Here is a 23,277-nt window from a genome sequence, read left to right on the forward strand (position 1 = left end):
AGCGACCTTGGAAACAGACGTGTTCCCTTTTATATCAGGAGTAAAGGTCAATCCCAGAAGCTTATCAAAACATGGAGCTTCCCCTCGACGAGAGCCGTCCATTTACATTGATGCCAGATGGGGATCAGAGCGTTGATTATGTAAAGATAGGAGCTTGGTTTTAGATGCATACAAGTAACCAACCACCTCTTTACCCACTGTACCACGCGTGTGTGTGCGTACGTGTGTATAATTGTTGATTAATTTCTGCCATTTTTGTTCTTGCGTTTGCTCCACTTGTCCTTTCTTCTATTTTCTTGCTTTGGATTTATTTTTACTCCTGTCTCTTCCTATTTACACTTAATATTTCTTATTAATTGATGGATGGGTGTCATCAATTATTAAATAAACAAAACCAAAATTGTGATCAATAGTCACCTGATGATCGAATCGATTATTCTGTGCACGTCTTGCTTCCTCAATCGTTAAGATCGCGTAGTTTAAGGCGGTTGTCAATAGCGACTCCATTACACCTTTTACGTGTTCTTTTATCAGATACAGACACAGACACCCCCCTCACACACACAAGAAACAAATCAAATTTTATATTCATCAACGTTTCGTCTTTATTTCAAAACTTTCGGAATAAACATTTTAAAGAAGATAAAATACTCAGTACAATATTTCAAAATATAATTGTTGTGTTTGTAATGTGAAATGGTATCTTTGATCTATTTCAGAACTAAAAACACCATTAGCATTTAAAGCGTATATAACGTTGCGGTATGAAGTGAATGAATTCTGTTAATGTCATGTAGCAAAGAGGGAAAAACTAGAGAAATAGCTTAGTACACATAAAAAGATATAAAAGTTAAGCAAGTTTGAGTCTGGTTATGATTATGTCGGCGACGAACTTGAGAATACTAGATGAGTGGCCAATTTGAGAATACTATGTAGGAGGATTCTACAGCTCCCTGCAAGAGTTGCAAAAACCTAACGTCGTCATATCCTCTAATAAGGATATACATGTGACTGGGGACTGCTTGTGAATTTAACACTCCCATAGAACTTCTTCCTTTGGAGAAAGTTGGTTAAACCCGTATTGTTTTTTTTTTTTGGGGGGGGGGTGTTTTTTTCAGTTTCAGTTTTCAATTAAACAGCATTAAGGTTTCTACAATCTATCTCTTTCAATCGGTAAACTTTTATCAGAACAACAGAACTTAAAATTAGATTCCGGTTAACTTATTTACCACGGAAAATAATGCTAACACTAATTAACATATAAAGTCATCCCATAAGTTCTGTCCGAATTCATACCTCTGTTTTTAGATTGAACGAAACTTAAAAAAAAATATCGTGTATATGGTGTAGTTTCGTACATTTTTTATGTTTAGATGCATTTTAAATAATTGGTGTTTTTAACAGGACGATAAAATATAAATTTGCTTGATTACAACCTACTAACATGAAAGTGTCTAAGAATCATTTACTGCTTCATGAGTTCAAGAAAGGAAACTCGGCAGCTGAAGCCGCTAGAAATATTCCACTTTGAATTGTTACCACATAAGGCTACAATAATACGTACATGATGGCAGCAAATTCGTTTTCAGATATTGCCATTACTTGATACAGCACATATAAATATATATATATATACATATATATATATATATATATACAGAAACATGAAAAAAAATCAAACGCTGGCATTTTTTGGCACACATTGTGCAGACATGTCCACCACTAGCAGCACGTTCTTGATGGTCACTACTATGTATATTCAAATGCTGCTTTAGACCACCTGCTGTTTTGCAAGTCCGCCCGCAGTTGATACACATTAGATTTAGATCTGGCAACACAAGACTGCTCTGTGACCCACTGCACTGATACATACATATATACATGTACATATATATACACACACGTACAACCACATACACCCGCGCATATATGTATATATATATATATATATATATATATATATATATATATATATGCTGAGAATAATTGAAATATATATTTCCACTAAATAAAGAAATAAAAAAAGAACGAACAAAATTTTGTGTTCATTAACGTTTCGTCTTCATTTTGAGACTTCCTCTGGATGACTGAAATTAAGAAAACAAAACACCGCTACAAATATTTGAAAATGTATTTTTGATGTGGTGAAATTTATGACCCTGTTTCATTTCAGAAACGGGAACGTCGTTGGAAATTCAAAAAAAAGGGGGGGGCAAGGAAGATTTTTCTTTTTACTTTATTAACGTCAAATAGCCGTTAATATATTTAACAAGATATGATGCAATACATATTGTTTTTGGAACAATTATGTTCGTTTTAATTCAATATATGTGTGTAACTTAAATGAAATTACTGTATTTTTGTTATGCAATTTATTGACTGATTATATGTATTAATTATTATAGGACATGTCTTCCATAGTGCCAGAGAGTTAACCCGTGTCTAAAATTAAATTTGCGATAAATACTGATACAAGCAATCTCCGTCGCAGTTTATTTGAAATATATATATATATATATATATATATATATATATATATATATATATATATATATATATATTGATGATGATGAGTATTGGCTGAAGAGAGCTTGATATGCGTATCTAAACAGTGCTAATTATCAGGTATAAAAACCGACGGTACCAATGACTTGTCTCATCTAAAACTTTCTCTAAACAAAATAGAAATAATACGCTCTTATTTTCGGATCTTTCTTATAATTGAGCCCTCTGCTGGATGAAAAAAAAAACGAAACAAAAACTAATTAAATAAATATATATATGTTGTGGTGGCAACCACTTATTTGCATATGCGAATAACATAACACTATAAATGGCAAGCCTAGGTTGGCTTTGGTGTGTCTTACTCAAATGCCACTGGAAGTGACGCCGAAGAGCGTACATGTCCTCCCACCAAGACTCTCTGACTCGACACCGTCATTTGTACATATTGTAAATATACCTTTTCTTTAATACACTTATTATCGCGTTATCTTGTTGTTTGCGTCTTCATTGTATTTCCTTACTAATTATTGTTCAACCTTGCAACCACAACAGTTGGCGACGAGATATGAAGCGTCAAATATAACAGTTTGACGAAGGACTATTTAAAAAAAAAAAGTACAACGCAAAGGTTGACCATCTTTTTTAAGGAATGCAAAGTTTTGACGAGCAAACGGATTTTACGCTAAAGAGAAGTTTCAACTCAAGTGAAAAAAAAACTCTAACGTGGAAAAAGCGACAATTTACGCCGTTTTCTGGGAATCCGACTTGCAAACGAATGTAAAAGTGAATTTTTGTTTTGTCGCTACACGACAAATCTTACTAAAGGACCAACTTGCAAACGAAAAGCGAACTTTGTTCTGTCGCAAAAACGACAGGTCAGACCCGTATTACGAAAAGCAAGGAAGTAACCTACGAAAAAAGTTCACCAGTGGATTCTAATTACTGTTCTCCGTAAACAAAACAACAACTAAAGGACTTTTTAATTAATGTTTTGGTTGACGTCGGTACTAAAAGGAAATACCACAGCTAAAACTAAAATTCAAGGAAAGGATTTTTTTTTCTTGAAGTTGTCACTGACTAACGGATAATACAGTAAAACGTCACGGAAAAAAAGGTAATCTCAATTTAAGAGGTATTTTAATTACTAAAATACTAGAGAAAAAAAAGTCAAAGAACTAAATGTACTGCATACATTTATTCAATGGTGACTCTATTAAAAAAAAACTTTTATTTTGTGGAAAGAGTTACTTATTAGTAAGTGCCTAAAAACGGAAAGTCAATTCTATTTCATGATTCCAGATAAACCTGTTTTATTTTTTTTTTGCAGCGTGACTCGCAAAAAGAATATATTATTGCAAGCAGCGATATTATTATTGAAAACAGGAGCTTACAGCAATTAGCTTTTTTGTTGTAACCCAAACCGGTGTATATTGTACATGGTACAATATTTTTTTTAACTACACACTAAAAAAAAAAAAAACATGGAAGACTTATCAAAAATGTTCATGCAATTTTTACAAGCACAGGCTGAGCGGGATGAACGCAGACAAGCTACACAAAACGAGCTTTTGCAAACAGAAATACAGGCACAGGCTGACCGCGAGGAAAAGAGAGAGGACAGATTATTGAAATGGCAGCAGGAACAAGAAGAAAAGCAGAAAATGGCACAATTAAAGCAGAAAAAACTGCAATTGGAACAGGAAGAAAGGCATAAGAAACTACAATTGGAATATGAAGAAAGACAAGATGAACGTTTTGCTAAAACACTGTAAATACTAAAGAGTAATCGAGAAAATGTCGATAGTGTTAATTTCTCCCATACAACTATTTTTAATAGCATGGACACATTTCATTATGTACCTGAGGAAGAGAAGAATTTTGAAGCATACTACACAAGATACGAGGATGTTTTTCAACTGGACTGTAAAAATTGGCCAAATAGTCAGAAAGTGAGCCTCTTACTCAGAAAATTGGGTACATCAGAACACAGCAAATTCGTAGATTACATATTACCTAAAAAAAAAACTGCGGAATTAGAGTTCATGGAAGCTGTAAAATTACTAAAAGAATTATTTAATCCAAATATATCTCTTTTTCATAAAAGATGGCTGTGCATGAATCTAAGAAAGATGGACAACCAAGATTATTTGACATACACATCAGTTGTCAATAAAAACTGCGATAATTATAAGCTTGCAGAACTAACGGTAGAAGATTTTAAATGTCTAATCTTCGCTCAAGGGTTAGTTTCCACGGAAAATGCAGAAATACGCAGACGAGTGTTGTCTAAGCTGGAATCTGAGCAAGATTTAACCCTCCAGAAACTAGCAGAGGACTGTGAAAGGGCCATTACACTAAAAAAGGATTTAAAAAATATAGAAGAATCCGGAGTGGCATATGTAAGAAAAGATTGATAAAGAATTAAATAGATTGGAACAGACGGGAATTCTATAAAAAATAGAACACAACAAGTGGGCAGCCCCCACCGTATACGTAAAGAAAAAGAATGACGAAGTTAGAGTGTGCGCAGACTTTTCGACCGGCGTCAACTCCCTATTAAAAGATCACCATTACCCCCTACCCAGCCCAGAGGAAATATTCACGAAGTTGAATGGGGGTAATATCCTCTCCAAGATAGACTTGAGCAACGCGTATTTGCAAATACCGGTCGAGGAGAATTGCTCAAAAATACTATGCATCAATACGCATAAGGGATTATGCCAATACAACCGATTGCCTTTTGGCATCAAAGTAGCGCCTGCCATTTTTCAGCAAGCGATGGACACCATGCTAAGTGGTATTGAGTGCGCATGTGCATACCTGGACGACATTGTTGTCAGGAGCAAATCCCTAGAAGAACATAAGGAACATTTGAAACAAGTGTTTACTCGAATACAAGAATTCGGCTTTAAAGTAAAAGAAAGTAAATGTGACTTTTGTATGAGCGAGATTAAGTATCTTGGACAACAAATAAACAAACATGGACGACGTCCAGACCCAGACAGATCTGCGGCAATAAAAAATATGCCAGCACCCGATAATGTAACAACCTTGCAGAGTTTCTTAGGACTCGCAAATTATTACCAATCTTTTATTGAAGGAATGCATAACTGGCGAGCCCCCTTAAATAATTTGCTTAAAAAGGATACACCGTGGAACTGGACGCAAGAATGTCAAACCGCTTTTGACAAAATAAAGAGCGCACTAACATCCGAATTATTCTTAACGCACTTTGACACAAACTTAAAAATAGTCGTCGCTAGTGACGCTAGCTCCTGCGGCTTAGGAGCATGCATTCAACATATTATGCCGAATGGGTCTAGAAAACCAATAGCGCACGCTTCGAGAACGCTGATACCAGCCGAAAGGGCATATTCACAAATCGAAAAAGAAGCGTTGAGCATAATCTTTGCCGTGACTAAATTTCACCGATATTTATATGGTAGACAATTCATACTTGAAACCGACCATAAACCGCTAGTCACGATCTATGGATCAAAACAAGGATTGCCGGTATACACCGCAAATAGATTGCTGCGCTGGGGTACAATACTACTTAATTACGATTTCCAGCTACAACATCTAGCATCAAAAAAGATTTGCCATGCGGATGGACTGTCAAGACTGATACCACAGAAACACAATCTGGAAGAATCAGTCATTGCAGCAATTCGGACAAATGTTGAAGTAAAAAATATGGTAGCAAACATCATTAAGGAACTACCCGTAACTTTGTCGGACATTAAAAGGGAAGCCGAGAAAGACGAATATATAAAGGACAAAAAAGAGAAAATTATAACGGACACAAGGGTGCAGGAAGTTTTCTCCATATGTGACGATGTGTTACTGTACAGCGAGAGAGTGGTAATACCCAAAACATTGCAGAATAGGATGTTAAGAGATTTCCACACAGGACACCCGGGGATAAATCGAATGAAGTCGTTAATGAGAAGCTACGTGTACTGGCGTAACATGGACACCGACATAGCGACAACAATTGATAAATGTAAAGGATGCCAGTTAGCGGCAAAATCTCCACCTATAGTACACAAACCTTGGTCGAAAACCGACCAACCATGGTCGAGAATCCACATGGACTTCGCTGGTCCAGTAGGTGAAAACGATTATTTAATTGTAGTGGATAGTTTCACAAAATGGCCGGAGGTAATGCGTTGCAGGAATCCAACAACGAACAACTCAATAGGGTTCCTACACGAGTTGTTTGCAAGATTCGGTGTACCAGACACACTGGTCACTGACAACGGAACGCAGTTCACATCCGCAGAGTTTAAGGAATTTTGCGACACGTTCCGAGTGAAGCAAATCACGGCTCCGCCGTATCATCCAAGGTCGAACGGCCTCGCGGAAAGGTTCGCGGACACGCTAAAACGAGCGTTAAAGAAATCCATTGGAACACCAACAGAAAAAGCTTTGCAACAATTCTTGCAAGTATATAGGATTACACCACATCCTAGTACACCATCAAACATATAACCAGCTGATCTAATGTTTGCCAGAAAGGTAAAATCAGCGGTTGACAAACTATTGCCAAGGCAGGCAATTATCCGAAACACTACACACACGAGAAGAAAGAAATATAACTCGGGAGATCGAGTATATTTTAAGTGCTACAGAAATAACACATCTTACTGGGAATGTGGAGTAGTGGATAAACGCATTGGTGATTGTACATACATGATTAAAAGTCCACAGAATATACATAAAAGGCACCTAAATCAGATAAAAAAAACGCCATATCCAAGATGATGATGATACGACAACAGTCGAAGAGGAGGACACCATAGATATCATATACGAATCTTTTAATTTGGAACCGCCTCAAAATGCACCTGAACCCCGAAGATCAGGTAGGAAAAGAAAAGTGAATGAACCATTAATGGTAAACCCAAAAAGAAAAAGATATTGAAATCTGTGTGACTTCAAATCTTGGGAGGCGGGTGTTGTGGTGGCAACCACTTATTTGCATATGCGAATAACATAACACTATAAATGCCAAGCCTAGGTTGGCCTTGGTGTGTCTTACTCAAATGCCACCGAAAGTGACGCCGAAGAGCGTACATGTCCTCCCACCAAGACTCTCTGACTCGACACCGTCATTTGTACATATTGTAAATATACCTTTTCTTTAATACACTTATTATTCTGTTATCTTGTTGTTTGCGTCTTCATTGTATTTCCTTACTAATTATTGTTTTACCTTGCAGCCACAACAATATATATATATATATATATATATATATATGTGTGTGTGTGTGTGTGTGTGTGTGTGTGTGTGTGATATGTAGTTTACTTGAAGCATTGTGTGGGATTGATATGTGGAAGAGATTTAGAAAGCTTTCACGATGCGAGGAATGGGATATAGTCGGTGTTGATAAGGAAAGACGAAAACAAGTGACAGTTTATAAATCAATAAATATACTATAACTTGCTGTCGTCCTGCCTCATCAACACCGACTATATCCCATTCTTCGCGTTGTGATAGCCATATATATATATATATATATATATATATATATATATATATATATATATATGATTACTTCATTTAATCACATTAATCAATATATGAAAATATAATTTTATGCGTAAATTTTCAGTATTTACTTCAGCAGTGCTCTATACATAGGTAGAGCTAGGTAGTAAGTTATAAAATCATATATGGCAATTAAGCTTCACAGAATATTCATTCTCATTCATAAAATATAAAAATAAAAAAATATAAAATAAAAAAATAAAAATTATTTAAGGCCGGTATCTGCAAATTCAGGAAAAAGCAACAAAAAAAGTAAGTAAATGCATATAGTAAAATATAAGTAAATATATATACAAGATATGAAAGTGTGGGTAGATTGATATATTAGATAGATAGGAAAGTTTAAAGAATAAAGCAAAAAATGCAGATAAAAAATTCAGATGAAAAATGCAGATTAAAAATGCAGATAGAAAATGCAGATAAATAATTTTTATTTTTTATTTTATATTTTATTTTTATTTTTATTTATTTATTTATTGTTTATTAATTATTTATTTTCTATTTAATGTCTTCTAATAACTCTTGCTGACATTTTTTTCAAGTGATGACCTGTACATTTCAGTTGACCTATTTTATTTTGCCCTATATATTTTTTCCGCGCCTGGGTCATTTTGACATTTCTTTCTCTATTTTATAGTTAATTCTATGACCATTTAACTTTTTCTCGCCTCTTTTTCTTCTCTGATCTTTCTTATTCATGTTTATGCCTCGGCAGTAGAGTGAAAAGCATATCTTATTTTTCTTTTATTAACATTATTGGAATTTTTTTCTTTTTTTCCCTTGTACACATTTTTGTGAATTATTCCATGGATTTCAGCGTTTGGATTATTTTGGACCATCTTCCAATTACGGGATTTCCTTGGATTTTACTTGTGCAAATGGAAATTCAATTAACTTTCTTGAAGTTATATATTTGGATTTTACCGTCACTGGATTATTTATCTTCCACCAGACTATCCATTCACGTGTAATCACCCTTTTCTTCACCATATTCCCTCTGCTTCACTTTTTTGTTATCAAGTAAGATCTTTGACTTACTTGTTGTTTCATCAAATACTTTTGCATGCAAAATCCGATCCCGCATATTGCTAATTCCTACCCTCTGATGAGAAGGAAAGTATTTCTTCGAAACTCCGCGGATTAAGTACTATCCACTTATCTAGTGTTTCCTTTTCAGATTAAATATGTTTTTAACTTATTTCAAAGTGTTTTTTAACATGTTTTATTAACTGTTTGCTGGTGTATATATATATATATATATATATATATATATATGAAAATAAACATTATGGAAAAAAAAGAAAAGAAAACCTGTGGCGTTTTTAGGAAATTCTCAACGTTTCATCCCCATTTTCGGGGTACTTCCTCAGGCAGATAATAATCTTGGTATATTTTATTTTCCTCAAATATCCTTATCATTCTATGGAAGAAGTTCTCCGAAAATGTAAACGAAACGTTGAGCATTTTCTAAAAAGGTCACAGGTTTCTCTCACTTTAGTTGTGATATATCTTATATAATCAATCAATTAATAGTAAAAACAAAATCACTGGACATAATACCAAGACAAGACAAAAATGAAAAGTTGGAAGTATAGGACCAAAAAACTTCAACATTATCGCCCTTCGAAGCCCGTGGCACAGTGGATATAGGCGTTGAATATCCACGATTCCAGACGAGCGTTGTAGGAAAATAGCGGTTTCGATCATATCCTAATGCAAGCCAGAGGAATCGTTGGCTAAACCGTTGTAGGACAACAACCACTATGGAAGCAGTAATTACTGAGGATACAGTTCGAGAGACTCAACATTCTTATCCTATCGCGTTTAGCCACTTGGAGACGGCCAGGGGAATAGTTGGCGGAAACGTGGTGCAACAATAATTGGGAAGCTAAGGATAACAGTCCGCAAACAAATAAATAAACAAATAAATAAATAAACAAATAAATAAATAAATAAACAAATAAATAAATAAATAAATAAATAAACAAACAAATAAATAAACAAATAAACAAATAAATAAACAAATAAATAAATAAACAAATAAACAAATAAATAAACAAATAAATAAATAAATCAATAAATAAATAAATAAACAACCAAATAAACAAATAAATAAATAAATAAACAAATAAACAAATAAACAAATAAATAAATAAATAAACAAACAAATAAATAAATAAATAAATAAACAAACAAATAAATAAACAAATAAACAAATAAATAAATAAACAAATAAACAAATAAATAAATAAATAAACAAATAAACAAATAAACAAATAAATAAACAAACAAATAAATAAATAAATAAACAAATAAATAAATAAATAAATAAACAAACAAATAAATAAACAAATAAACAAATAAATAAATAAACAAATAAACAAATAAATAAATAAATAAATAAACAAATAAACAAATAAACAAATAAAAAAATAAATAAACAAATAAATAAATAAATCAATAAATAAATAAACAAACAAACAAATAAATAAACAAATAAATAAACAAATAAACAAATAAATAAACAAATAAATAAACAAACAAACAAATAAATAAACAAATAAATAAACAAATAAATAAACAAATAAATAGATAAGCAAATAAATAAATAAATAAACAAATAAACGAACAAATAATTAAATAAATAAATAAACAAACAAACAAATAAATAAACAAATAAATAAACAAATAAATAAATAAACAAATAAATAAATAAACAAACAAACAAATAAATAAACAAATAAATAAATAAACAAATAAATAAACAAATAAATAAATAAACAAATAAATAAATAAACAAACAAACAAATAAATAAACAAATAAATAAATAACTCAATAAATAAATAAACAAATAAATAAATAAATCAATCAATAAATAAATACATAAACAAATAAGTAAATAAATAAACAAATAAATAAATAAACAAACAAATAAATAAATAAATAAACAAACAAATAATTAAATAAATAAATAAACAAATAATTAAATAAATAAATAAACAAACAAATAAACAAACAAATAAATAAATAAACAAATAAACAAATAAATAAATAAATAAATAAAAACACTGACTTAATTTCAATTGCACACGACACATTTGATTTATAATGGATATATTCATTCCAAAAAGAACAGAAGTTGGACTATATATACATTTTTTTAATTGGAATTCATTATTGATATGAGCATTATGCATATTAATTTATTTATTGCGGACTATTATTCTCATCTTTATTAGTTGTTGTTTCACGACGTTTCATCCAACTATTCGGGTCTCGTGGCGCAGTTGATAGAGACGTTGACTCTCTACGGTTCCACATGAGCATTGTCTGAAGATAGCGGTTTCAATCCTACCCAAAGCCGGCCAGAGGCTTACTTGGCCAAAAACCTGGGGAGACGGCAACAACTACGGATTGCAATGATTGCTGAGAATGCAGTTAGGAGATTCGAAGTTCCTATCCGTCGCGGTTACCACCTGACGAAGGCCAGAGGAATAGTTGGCCGAAACGTCGTGAAACAACAACTAATAAAGATGAGAAAAATTATACGTAATAAATAAATTAATATAAAAGTTGGCCTATATGTTTCCAAATGTCTAACCGCTATATAACGTTCAAACATGTCACTCACATTGCACAACGATATGCTCTCCGCCAAGATCCGTATTGATTCCACACGTTATAAACTTCTTCCTTCCCCAATATCACATTCAGACCTATTCGAGATAACGGAGGTCTATGTACGTTAAAGTTTTAAATAGAATTTACTGCGTTAACCGCGTAGATTGAATAAACGCATCCTATGACTATTTGGTTTGGTTTGTTGTTTTTATTTGTTTGTTTCATTCCGATTTTTTTTGTTTGCAATTATCAGCACTAACTAGAATTTTGTGTTTCTTATTTTTATTCCATTAAAGAATACGGTTCTCAAACTGTTATTTGATATTTGCACGACGCGGCAAATTAGGATCACCTGCGCCCGAAAAATCGGGGTTGGTCAAATTAGCGGTAAAATTAGCGGTAAAATTAGCGGCGTTTCTACGCACAAATAGAAGCGGTTCTATATCTGATGAAGTCGAATATGTTTCAAACGGAAGACGAAAAAAAAATAACAGAAAGAGACAGCCTATTAGAAAGAGTTTGCAAACTGACAACAACATTAAAACGGAGTTTTGCATAAGTGATTGTGACACTTCTATATTGGAAGTCACATGAACTAGGTTAAAAAAATTTTAAGACTATATATATATATAAAGCGGAATGTGTGTGTGTGTGTGTGTGTGTGTGTGTGTGTGTGTGTGTGTCTGGTCACAAATAGGCTCCTATATGGTTTAATATTTAAAAAAAAAACTGATTACATATAATGAGAGAAGATAGATCGAGACACAGGAATGGGTATGTTTGATCTGGCAGAACGGTCGTTCATTAAAATTGTGGGGTCTGCGTTCGCGCCTGGTCCACAAAGTATAGAAATAAAAAAAATAAAAATTAAAAAAAAAAAAAGTTTACAAGTGTTTTTGATACAGATGTACATAATAATACTTTGATAAGTATGTTTTAACTTAAATAGGGATGGTATAATAAAATTGTCGGGTCTGCGTTCGCGCCTGGCTTCCATAGAATGGAAATAGGCACAATATTTAATCAAGACTTTTCATATATATTTGCGTAAGTATACTTTTATAAGTATGTTTCTGTTTGAAGAAATATGGTATAATAAAATTATGGGGTGTTCGTGCGCGCCTGACCTCCATTGAATGGAAATATGTCACAAAGTTTTTTATAGATCCACAAAATATTGTGATAAGTATTTCAGTTTGAACAGGTATAGTATAATAAATTATTTTCACTTTCATCATATTTTGCTTTGGTTTTGATACACCCGAATTCGAAGCTATCTCTTTACAACACTTCCTTTTCATAACCTATCATACTTTCATGAATCAGAGTCCATTTTCTGTTAGCTGTTTTTGAACCCAGTCAACGACGAGTACTTTTGCTAGTATATATATATATATATATATATATATATATATATATATATAGTCATCCACATACAGTACTGTTTCGCTGTTTCACAGCTCATCAGTGCGGCTAGATACCATTTATACAATATATATACATATATATATATATATATATATATATATATATATATATATATATATATATATATTACATCCGTATTTCTCTCTTTTTGTTGTTCACAATAACCCCATACCATAATGGTATGACTTCATATCAGATGACAATGCACGAAATCATATATATATATATATATATATATATATATATATATATATATATACATATATATATATATATATGTATATATATATATATATATGTATATATATATATATATATATATATGTATATATATATATATATATATATATATGTATATATATATATATATATATATATATATATATATATATATATATATGATTTCATGCATCTGATATGAAGTTATACCATTATGGTATGGGGTTATTGTGAACAACAAAAAGAGAGAAATACGGATGTAATATATATATATATATATATATATATATATATATATGTATATATATTGTATAAATGGTAATTAATAAAAACTAAAGAAAGTGCTCAATACTGTTTTAGAGCAAATATGCGTTTTATTTTTTATTACCGTATCTTTCTGTTAAGTTACATTATTGTTTCAGCTACCCGGCCGTTTTTTTTTTTTTTGCCGTCTGTAGTTTTCTCAGACTTTTACAGAAATGTTCGTTATTTTGGGATGAAAGAGTGAAAGAGTGAATGCACCCCTTCCCTGACCTCATTCACTCTTTCACTCTGCCATCCCAAAATAACGAAAATTTCTGTGAAAGTCTGAGGAAGCTACAGAGGGCCAAAAAAAAAACGGCCGGGTAGCTGAAACAATAATGTAACTTAAAAGAAAGATACGGTAATTAAAAATAAAACGTATATATATATATATATATATATATATATATATATATATATATATATATATATATATATGTATGTATGTATATATATATATATATATATATATATATATAAACAGGCTTTAATCAACAACAAGATCTGAAGCTCACTTTTCGATAAACAAATTAAACTAACTACTAGCAAATTAAATCAAGCTGCTTATATTCAGCAAAAGAATTCCCAACCTTTTAACATAGTTTAGCGCAACCAGCTCCATAAACTAAAAAACTGATGACAAGATTCTCAAAAATATAATTCGAAGATACGTATCTCCCAACAATTACAAAAAAAATCAAGTTTTTCATCTATTATAAAAAAAAAAAAATACAAATGTCTAACTTTGTAATCAGTAGCAACACTTCGCAGACAAATAACTTTCTAAAGAAATGTAATTTATTAATTTCATTACCCGCTAGGACATCTCTTACACTGATTACTACATTGGCTACACTGCGAACACACATTGTCACAAAGAAAAACTCTGACTAAATATTACAGCACTTAAAAAACATGTCTGCCATCATTCCGAATTCTGAAGAATCATGGTCGAAAATGCCAAGTTCGTACACATCGACACTAATGTAAAGAGTTTACTCGGAGCTTTATACATTAAATAAATAATATAAATTATTAATGCAGTTGAAACATTTAAAAATTCTAAATAACAACAACCCAAGTTCGCCTAGCTGGGCCTTGTACCAAAAAAATATCCGGTAAATAAAACGTTGTTTAGTAAATCATTATTTTCCATGTTTTTTTTTGCATTTTCATACACCAAACATGGATATATAATATCACTAAAAAATCCGCTGGGTCATACGCCTCATTTTAATACCTTACTTTCCTGGGTGGGTTGTCGGTAGGCTGAGATATACCGTCTCACACACACAGAGTAAATCAAACTTACTAAGATTATAACTTCCAGTGAATACCGGAAAATATTTTTTGCATTTCCTTACACACATCCGCTGGGTCATAAGCTTCATTTCGGTACCTTACTTGCCTGGGTGGGTTGCCTGTAGGCTGAGATAAACCGTATCACACACGCACAGGGGTATCCATTAGGGAAATTTATGAGATAAGTATATAAAAAAATGCAAATATAATTTAATACAATGTAAATATTAATATTAACCCTGTTAACATTCTTTACCCATTTAATTAGCAACACCTATAGGTGACCATGACAAAACATATAAATTTTAACATATGTAATATCCAAACGTAATAAAAACCATGTTTTAAAAAACTAAATGATATAATCTGCCTAACGATGACGGAACTCATTTAGTTGAAAGCTCTCGTCATGCAAAACAAAACATATGGACAAAACTTATACAACTTTGAAAAAACATAAAAAGAAAAATTCAGAGATTGGAAAAGGTAGAACAGAAAATAATTAAGCAAAAAGAAAACTTGATTTTTAAGAACAATTGCCTAACGAGGAGATGCATCACAATATATATATATATATATATATATATATATATATATATATATATATATATATATATATATATATATATATATATATATATATATATACGAGCATTTCAGCCCGACGTTGCCTGGGTGTTTGGATGTGTATGTTCAGCAAAAAAAAGAAAAAAAAAATAGTAGGAAGGCAGGCTCGAACTCGTACCGCAAAAAGAGGAAAAGAACGGGGTAAAACGTAACGTTTCTGCTATTACGAACACCGCCAAACCGGAAGCGACGTTTTTTTTTAAATTAAGGCTTGGCAGTCTAAAGGAGACGATAACTTTAAAAAATATCGGCGAAAAAAGTGACCCCCACCCCTGTAGAAAAGTGCCTAGTTGAAGAGGAAGATATTAATGTTTTTAGCCAATTTTTCGATATTTGTCGTATGAAAGGTCGGACGTAAAAATGATAATGATCTTGATAAAGTCCGTCGCGTCTATTGAAAGTTTAAGGCAGACATGCAAACAGACATATATACATATATTTATATATTGGTAACTAAAAACTTCCGACCCAAACTGATGAAAAAGCTTGCTCTATCTCTGAATACCCTTTATGTAAAATTTCAAATATTTAGACCAGAAATTGTTTGAGTAATTTGGAAGAGACCGCAGAGGTCAACTTTAAAAAAAATTTGACCGCTATTATGACCCCTTAAAATTTATTGTGTTCGGCTCAAATTAAGTTATATCCATGCCCAAAAAACCTATATCTAAAATTTCAAGTGCGTAGACCCAAAATTGTCGGAGGTGTTTGGTAGAGTTCTCAAAGGTCAAATCGTTGAACTTTGACCCCTTAATCGCCAAATTTCTGGCCAAAAACTGATCACGTCGATTTTCCCAAATCTCAGTACCTTGTATATCAAATTTCGAGTCTGTAGACTAAAAATTGACAAAGTTATTTCGTAGGGAATTGTACACAGACCCACACACACAGACATGTTCACTTATATATATATATATATATATATATATATATATATATATATGAAATAAATATTACAGTTAAGCTCTCCAAAATACTCCAAGATGGCAAAACTAAAGTATATTATAAATATTGAAGAGTTAATATTTATAAAGTAATCTCAACCGGATGTAACAACTCAATAAAACCAAATAGAGCTTTGAAAAAGAGTTAAAACATATTTAATTTTTAAAAATGGAAACACAAAATAAGTGGATGTTCCTTAACCCGCAGAGTTTCAAAGAAATACCTTCCTTCTCATCACAGGATATGATTTAGCAAAATGTAGGAACGGATTTTGCTTGCAAAAGTTTTTGATGAAACTATGAGTAAGTCATAGATCTTACTTGGTAACAAATAATGAAGCAGACGGAATATGGCGAAGAAAAAGTTTATTTCACGTGAATGGATAGTCCGGTGAATGGTAAAATATCCAATAATGGTAAAATCCAAAAATCAAAATCCAAAAAAGTTGGTTAAGTTTATATATATATATATATATATATATATATATATATATATATAAAATATGAAATTTATTACTATGAGTCCAGAATGAGTTTACATATTGTTTCATCTAGAAGAGATGGACTCATCTATCTAAAATACAGCTCTGGCAACACATTGAGCACTCTAGTCCGGTTTTTTCACCACTGGTAAATATATATATATATATATATAAATATATAAATATATATATATATATATATATATATATATATATATATATATATAAACTTACCCAACAATTTATGATTTTGATTTTAGGATTTTACCATTATTGGATATTTTACCGTTCATTATATATGTAAAGAGGAATAGAGGGAAAGGGATGGTGGGAGAGATGAAAAAGGAAGAAACCAAACTTATATGTTCATCAACGTTTCATCTTCATTTAAAGAATATAATGGGATGATAGGTTAGAAAAATCAAAATTCCAGTAAAATATTTGCTTTCGTATTTTATTTCTTCAAATTAATCATTCCGAGGTATATATAAATATGGCAAGAAAAAAAAAATATATAGTGATATAATTTATGTGTGTGTAATATGTGTGTGAGGGGTGTGAATTCCGTGATATGAGCCTTGATTTCATATGAATATAATAAAATACGTATTAGATATGCTTGAAAGACAAATCACAAGGCAATACTATGAAAATAAACAAATATTTTACTAGTTTGAAACTTAAAATTAAACAAGTAAAACTCTGTCGTCAGAATTTTATACATTTTTTTCCTTCTTTCTTACCACGTTCTTAAGTTCGAAAAAGTAAAATCGGTTAGTAAAGGTTCGCACGTTGTTTCTCAGCGGTTGTATTTTGAAATGCCGGAACCGTGCGTTGGCTACGCGAGATATAACATCATGGTCTGTGAGTTCCGTGAAAAAAAATTGGTTTAATTTGACTAAAATAAAATACGTATGAGATACGTTTGAACTCCAAGCCACAACGCAATATTACAAAAATAAATAAAAAAAATTTAGTGTAAAATAAAAACATAGCAAGAAAAAGAAAAAAAATGTACAACATTCTGAGGATGGAGTCTAGCTCCAAAATATATTACTTAAAAATTTTTAAACAAGTAAAAAATTTGTTTAATTTCTAAATATCGCGTTTTAATTTGACTTTCGAACACATCTGAAACGTGTTTTATTTTATTCAAATTAAATCACCGCTTTTATCACGGAACTCACGTCCTTGACGTTGGCCTTGCGTAGCCAACGCATCGTCCTAGCATTTGAAAATACAACCGCTGAAAGACAACGCGCAGACCTTTTGCTAACTTTTTTCTCCAACTTAACAACATGGCAAGAAAGAATAAGACAAAACAAAGAAAGAAATAATGTACAAAATTCTGAGGATAGAGTTTGAGTCCGAAATACATAAATCATAAATTTCAAACAAGAAAAACATGTGTTTATTTTCGTAATATTGCGTTTTCATTTGGCTTTCAAACGAATTTTGCACATATTTTGTTTTATGTATACCGTACTTTGGAGAAATTGCGCCAAATCCGAGGGTAATTACGCCAAATAAAAAATAAGTGCTCTTTATTTGCGTGGTTGCCAAAAAGCATGTTTAGCAAGTTGGTGCAATTACTCACAACAACGCAATTTCTTCAAAGTACGGTGTATATATATATATATATATATATATATATATATATATATATATATATATATATAGAGAGAGAGAGAGAGAGAGAGAGAGATATCATTTGTTGTTTTTTGCGATACATTTTGATTGAATTCAATTATTTACGAAAGTGCATTTTTACCTTAATGCGCGTTGGGAATAATTCTGCCTTTAACCAATTTGGTACCCCATGATTGGAGTGGCATATATATATATATTGTTTATAGAATATAATTATCCACTGACACGTGTTTCGTCGTTTACGACTCATCAAAGTGGCTGAATCTCTCTCTCTCTCATATATATATATATATATATATATATATATATATATATATATATATATTGCTGACGAGGAGACCTTGCTTATTAAAAAAACTATATGTAATAATTATTGTCCGTAACTTGATGTCTACCACAATAAAAACATTGTTTTCCGAAACGATCGTACAGATAATTGATTTTGTTGTTGTTCCTTCTTATGAAACGGATTTTTAATTTAATTATAATTTGATTTTTAAATTTTAAATTATCAATCACATTACTTAATATATATATATATATATATATATATATATATATATATATATATATATATATATATATATATATATATATACGTTGTTTTGTTTTGGCTTTCAGCGATATGTTTTGAATGAATTCAACCATTTACGAAGGTGCATTTTTACCTAAATGCGAGTTGGAAATAATTTTCCTTTTTAACCAATTTGGTACCCCCACATGGGCAGCTGTATATATACATATATATTATTTTTAAAATGCAATTATCCACTTAGTCGTGCTTCGTCGTCCACGACTTATTAGAGTGGCTGTATCCATATTTTATACATATATATATATATATATATATATATATATATATATATATATATATATATATATATATATAAAATCGACAATTAAAACTCATTTACATGAATGTACGTTCGAAATAAGGGAAATACCATCTGGACATGGACAACATGATTTGCTAGATGCTATTTAATTTGTAAAATAATTATTTGTCTTAAGTTTTATTACCGTTTATTGAACGTCAACCATTTTGCACGTTTCTACTTTTGTTTTCTGACAATCGGATTTCTTTTTCTATTTTAGGTAAGTTCTTGAACGGGTTCTGAATGGGACATCAAAAATGGTCTGCAGATGACGGTTTGGTAAGGCGTTCCTTTTCTTAGATCAGAATCAATATATTTTTCTACCTAAAAGAAATATTAGAACACCACCCCGACTTTCTCTCTACTTACCTTCTAATATGTATATTTTAATGTGTACCGTTGCAATGTCAAATCACATTCTGACGAGATTCATATTGAAATGAATGTTGCCGAAATAACAGATGTTAATATTAATGTGGCTTATGTATCCAATATTACTTACATTTTTCTGCGTCTTTTTAAAGCATGTTACGACATATATATATATATATATATATATATATATATATATATATATATATACATATATTTATATATATAGTGAAAATGGTAATTAATAAAAGCTGAAGAAAGTGCTCAATACCGTTGTAGAGCAAATATGCGTTTTATTTCTTATTACCGTATCTTTCTGTTAAGTTACATTATTGTTTCAGCTAATTGGCCGTTTTTTTTGGCCGTCTGTAGCATCCTCAAACTTTTACATATATCGTTACTTTTATATATATCGTTGTATCAAAACTGATCGGTGCCGCTAGACTAGGCTCTCTCCCAAGCCGAGGATTGAACCTATAACCACCGCGTTGATACAAATTCTACCAATCGACCCACGGGAGCGGTGCCCGCAATTAATCTCCTCAAATGTCTATTTTAAAGAAACATTTGCCCACCACTAAGTTATGGCAATTATCATATATATTTTCATAACTTACTACTTTGCCCTACCTATGTATTGAGCACTGTCGAAGTAAATGCTAAATATTTACGCATAAAAGTATTTCTTTGTGTAATAATTTATGTGATTAAATGAAGTAACCATATATTTATATATATATATATATATATATATAAATACCCGTTCACATACACCTTTCAAGATAAAGATAAAACCCAGAATTAGATAGAATCGAGTAATTGCATCGACAACGGACAACGCAAGATCCAAAGTGGGTTTCGATGTATTGCATCTCTTCAGTGACGTGCTCCGACATAGGCGCGAACCCAGGACGTCGCACTCATGAAGTGTGCAATACTGACGACATAACCATATGGGCCACGGCGCAATCTATTTACTATGCCTCGATTTTTTTTTAATTCTTATATTTTTATCCAGTTCTACATTCTACGATGTGACAAGCAACGCGTCTTACAACTAAGATAGTTACTGCTGGTATGCAGGCGGTAGATATCACATCTACAAACATTAACTGAAATTAGCCGACACGATTTTGGAACAACTTTATCTGTTGAGGGACATCATGTCCCTCCGATGGATGACTCGCTTTTTCTACATATATTAGACATTAAGAGGAGATTATATATATATATATATATATATATATATATATATATATATATATATATATATATATATATAAATACCCGTTGACATACACCTTTCACGATAAAAATAGAACCCAGAATTAAATAGTGAAAGGTGTATGTGAACGCGTATATATATATATATATATATATATATATATATATATATATATATATATAATCTCCTCTTAATGTCTTTTATATATATATATATTCTATATATATTATATATATTATATATATATATATATATATATATATATATATATATAAGTACATAGTTTTAATAAATTATGTTGAAAATTACTTTAGCAAGAATTAAAGACATATTTATTCTTTGGAAAAGGAACACAAATAGAGGTGAAAGTCCTTAATCCACGGAGTTTCATAGAAAACTTTCCTACTCGTCAGAATGGATGGAGTTAGCAAAATGTATAAAGAATTTTTTCCAGTAACGTATTTTGATAAACTACGTATGAAAAGGATCATAATAGCGTGAAAATGAAAACAAAAGGAAAAAAATACGTTTCATGCGAGAGTGTGTTCTCATTGGTTTTAAGTCTAAAACCGGTAATTCCAAGAAAGCGGTAGATATAAAATATCCATGTGTATTATAGTCCAAGTGCATGTTGTTAGCGATTATAAGAATAAATATCTTAGTGGATATGCACAGATAAAAAAAGTCCTCTGGGGTTATTCAAAACGACAGCGACTTGAAGAATAAGTAGAGAAATTTATCTCGCGGTCGATTAAGTTAATTCAAAGGTGAGGGCGGGTATTGGTCCAACGTATAGGCAGTTCAACGCTGTGGAGTAAGGAAAGATGATGATCTGGGTGTCATTACAAACTATCTTTGTAAAAATGGTAATTAGGGCAGTGGGGGAGGGGGCAAAATCGAATACGTAAGTGAGTATGGTTTGGTGAGATTATAGTAAACGTGGATGAAGCATAAATATATTAAATAAAAAAGAGATTTTTGAAAAGAATTTGGGGGCTGTAATCTTATTACGAGAAAGAATTTATTTATTTGAAATATTGGAGGTTTGTTATTGAGACTTCTTGTGTATTGTGGGTATCGAGCAAAGATTAAATAGTAATTAGGGGGAAAACAGGCGGCTGACACTTGCGGACTGTGTCATAGTGCAACCAATAGAAAGGAAAGAAAAAAATAAAAAGAATTACGCTCGAACTCCCGTACAAAATTATGTATATATTGAAACTTTTGACGTATAGCATGGAGAATTATCTTGTTTGGAAGATTATATAACTTTGAATGTTATTATTTAATATTATAATCAAAGGGGGTAAACCTGATCAAACATGTTAGTATAATTTGCTGGGTTCATTCTGGCCTCACATGTTTACAACATCCCAGTGGATGAAGAAGCCATGCAGCTCAAAACGATTACGCTAATTCCTCCAAAGTTGGCATATAGAACACATGTTCTAAAATTTCCACAAGGACAAAAATATCCATTGTTTCCTAACTATCTTGTGCATTTCGTTCAAAACAGCAATTGAAATGATTACATCTAATTCACACAAGATTCAGACTGATAAAAAATAGCCTGGCATATTAAGGAGATTAAATGTTCAAATTACAGAAAAAGTGGCAGTAATTATAGTCAGAAATCAATTTCAACCTAAATATATTATTCCTAGAAGAAATGATCAATTGACGAAAATTGCAGAATCCTATTTTTTTTTTTACACAGTGATCACCACTTATCAAGGCCCGGAAGCCACTCAGGGATAAGGGTTATTGCAAGTACATTACGTTAGTGTGGAGATTTGATGAAGTGTTTACTTAAGGGGGCGGTTCATTAGTAATTTGTTAACATTGGACTTGAAGACATCCAAGTTGTAGTCCGGTGGGAAGCAGGCAGACGGAACAGAGTTCCACAGGCGTGCAGTTCTAAGAAAGAAGCTTTGTTCATGGAATCCGCGTTTTGATTTAGGCACAGATATAGAGTGGGGGGAATTTTTGACAGTGGATTCAGCTAGACGGGTGTTTTTCGTGAAAGATTGGCGAGGGGGGACCAGAGATCCTATTGATGTTACGATGTCATGCAATATTCAATCATTTATTGGAACGGTGCCGAAAGCACAGATCAAACTTTATGATAAATTTGGGCTTTCCCGTTAAAATTTGGGATAAATTTAGCCC

The 23,277-nt window shown here is 31.5% G+C and overlaps 1 protein-coding gene across 1 annotated transcript in view; it reads left to right on the plus strand.

Annotated features, from left to right (window-relative positions):
• Positions 1-20,039, plus strand: part of LOC145240011 (uncharacterized) — a 483,623-nt gene extending 463,584 nt beyond the window's left edge. Inside the window, exon 2 of the mRNA XM_080103616.1 lies at positions 19,732-20,039. Coding sequence (XP_079959742.1) covers positions 19,732-19,743 — 12 coding nt within the window. The 3' untranslated portion in view covers positions 19,744-20,039. The remainder of the gene's footprint in view (positions 1-19,731) is intronic.
• The last annotated feature ends 3,238 nt before the right edge of the window (positions 20,040-23,277 follow it).

Source organism: Euprymna scolopes, chromosome 19 (genome assembly GCF_053919585.1).
Source record: "Euprymna scolopes isolate OS-2025 chromosome 19, ASM5391958v1, whole genome shotgun sequence".
NCBI lineage: Eukaryota > Metazoa > Mollusca > Cephalopoda > Sepiida > Sepiolidae > Euprymna > Euprymna scolopes.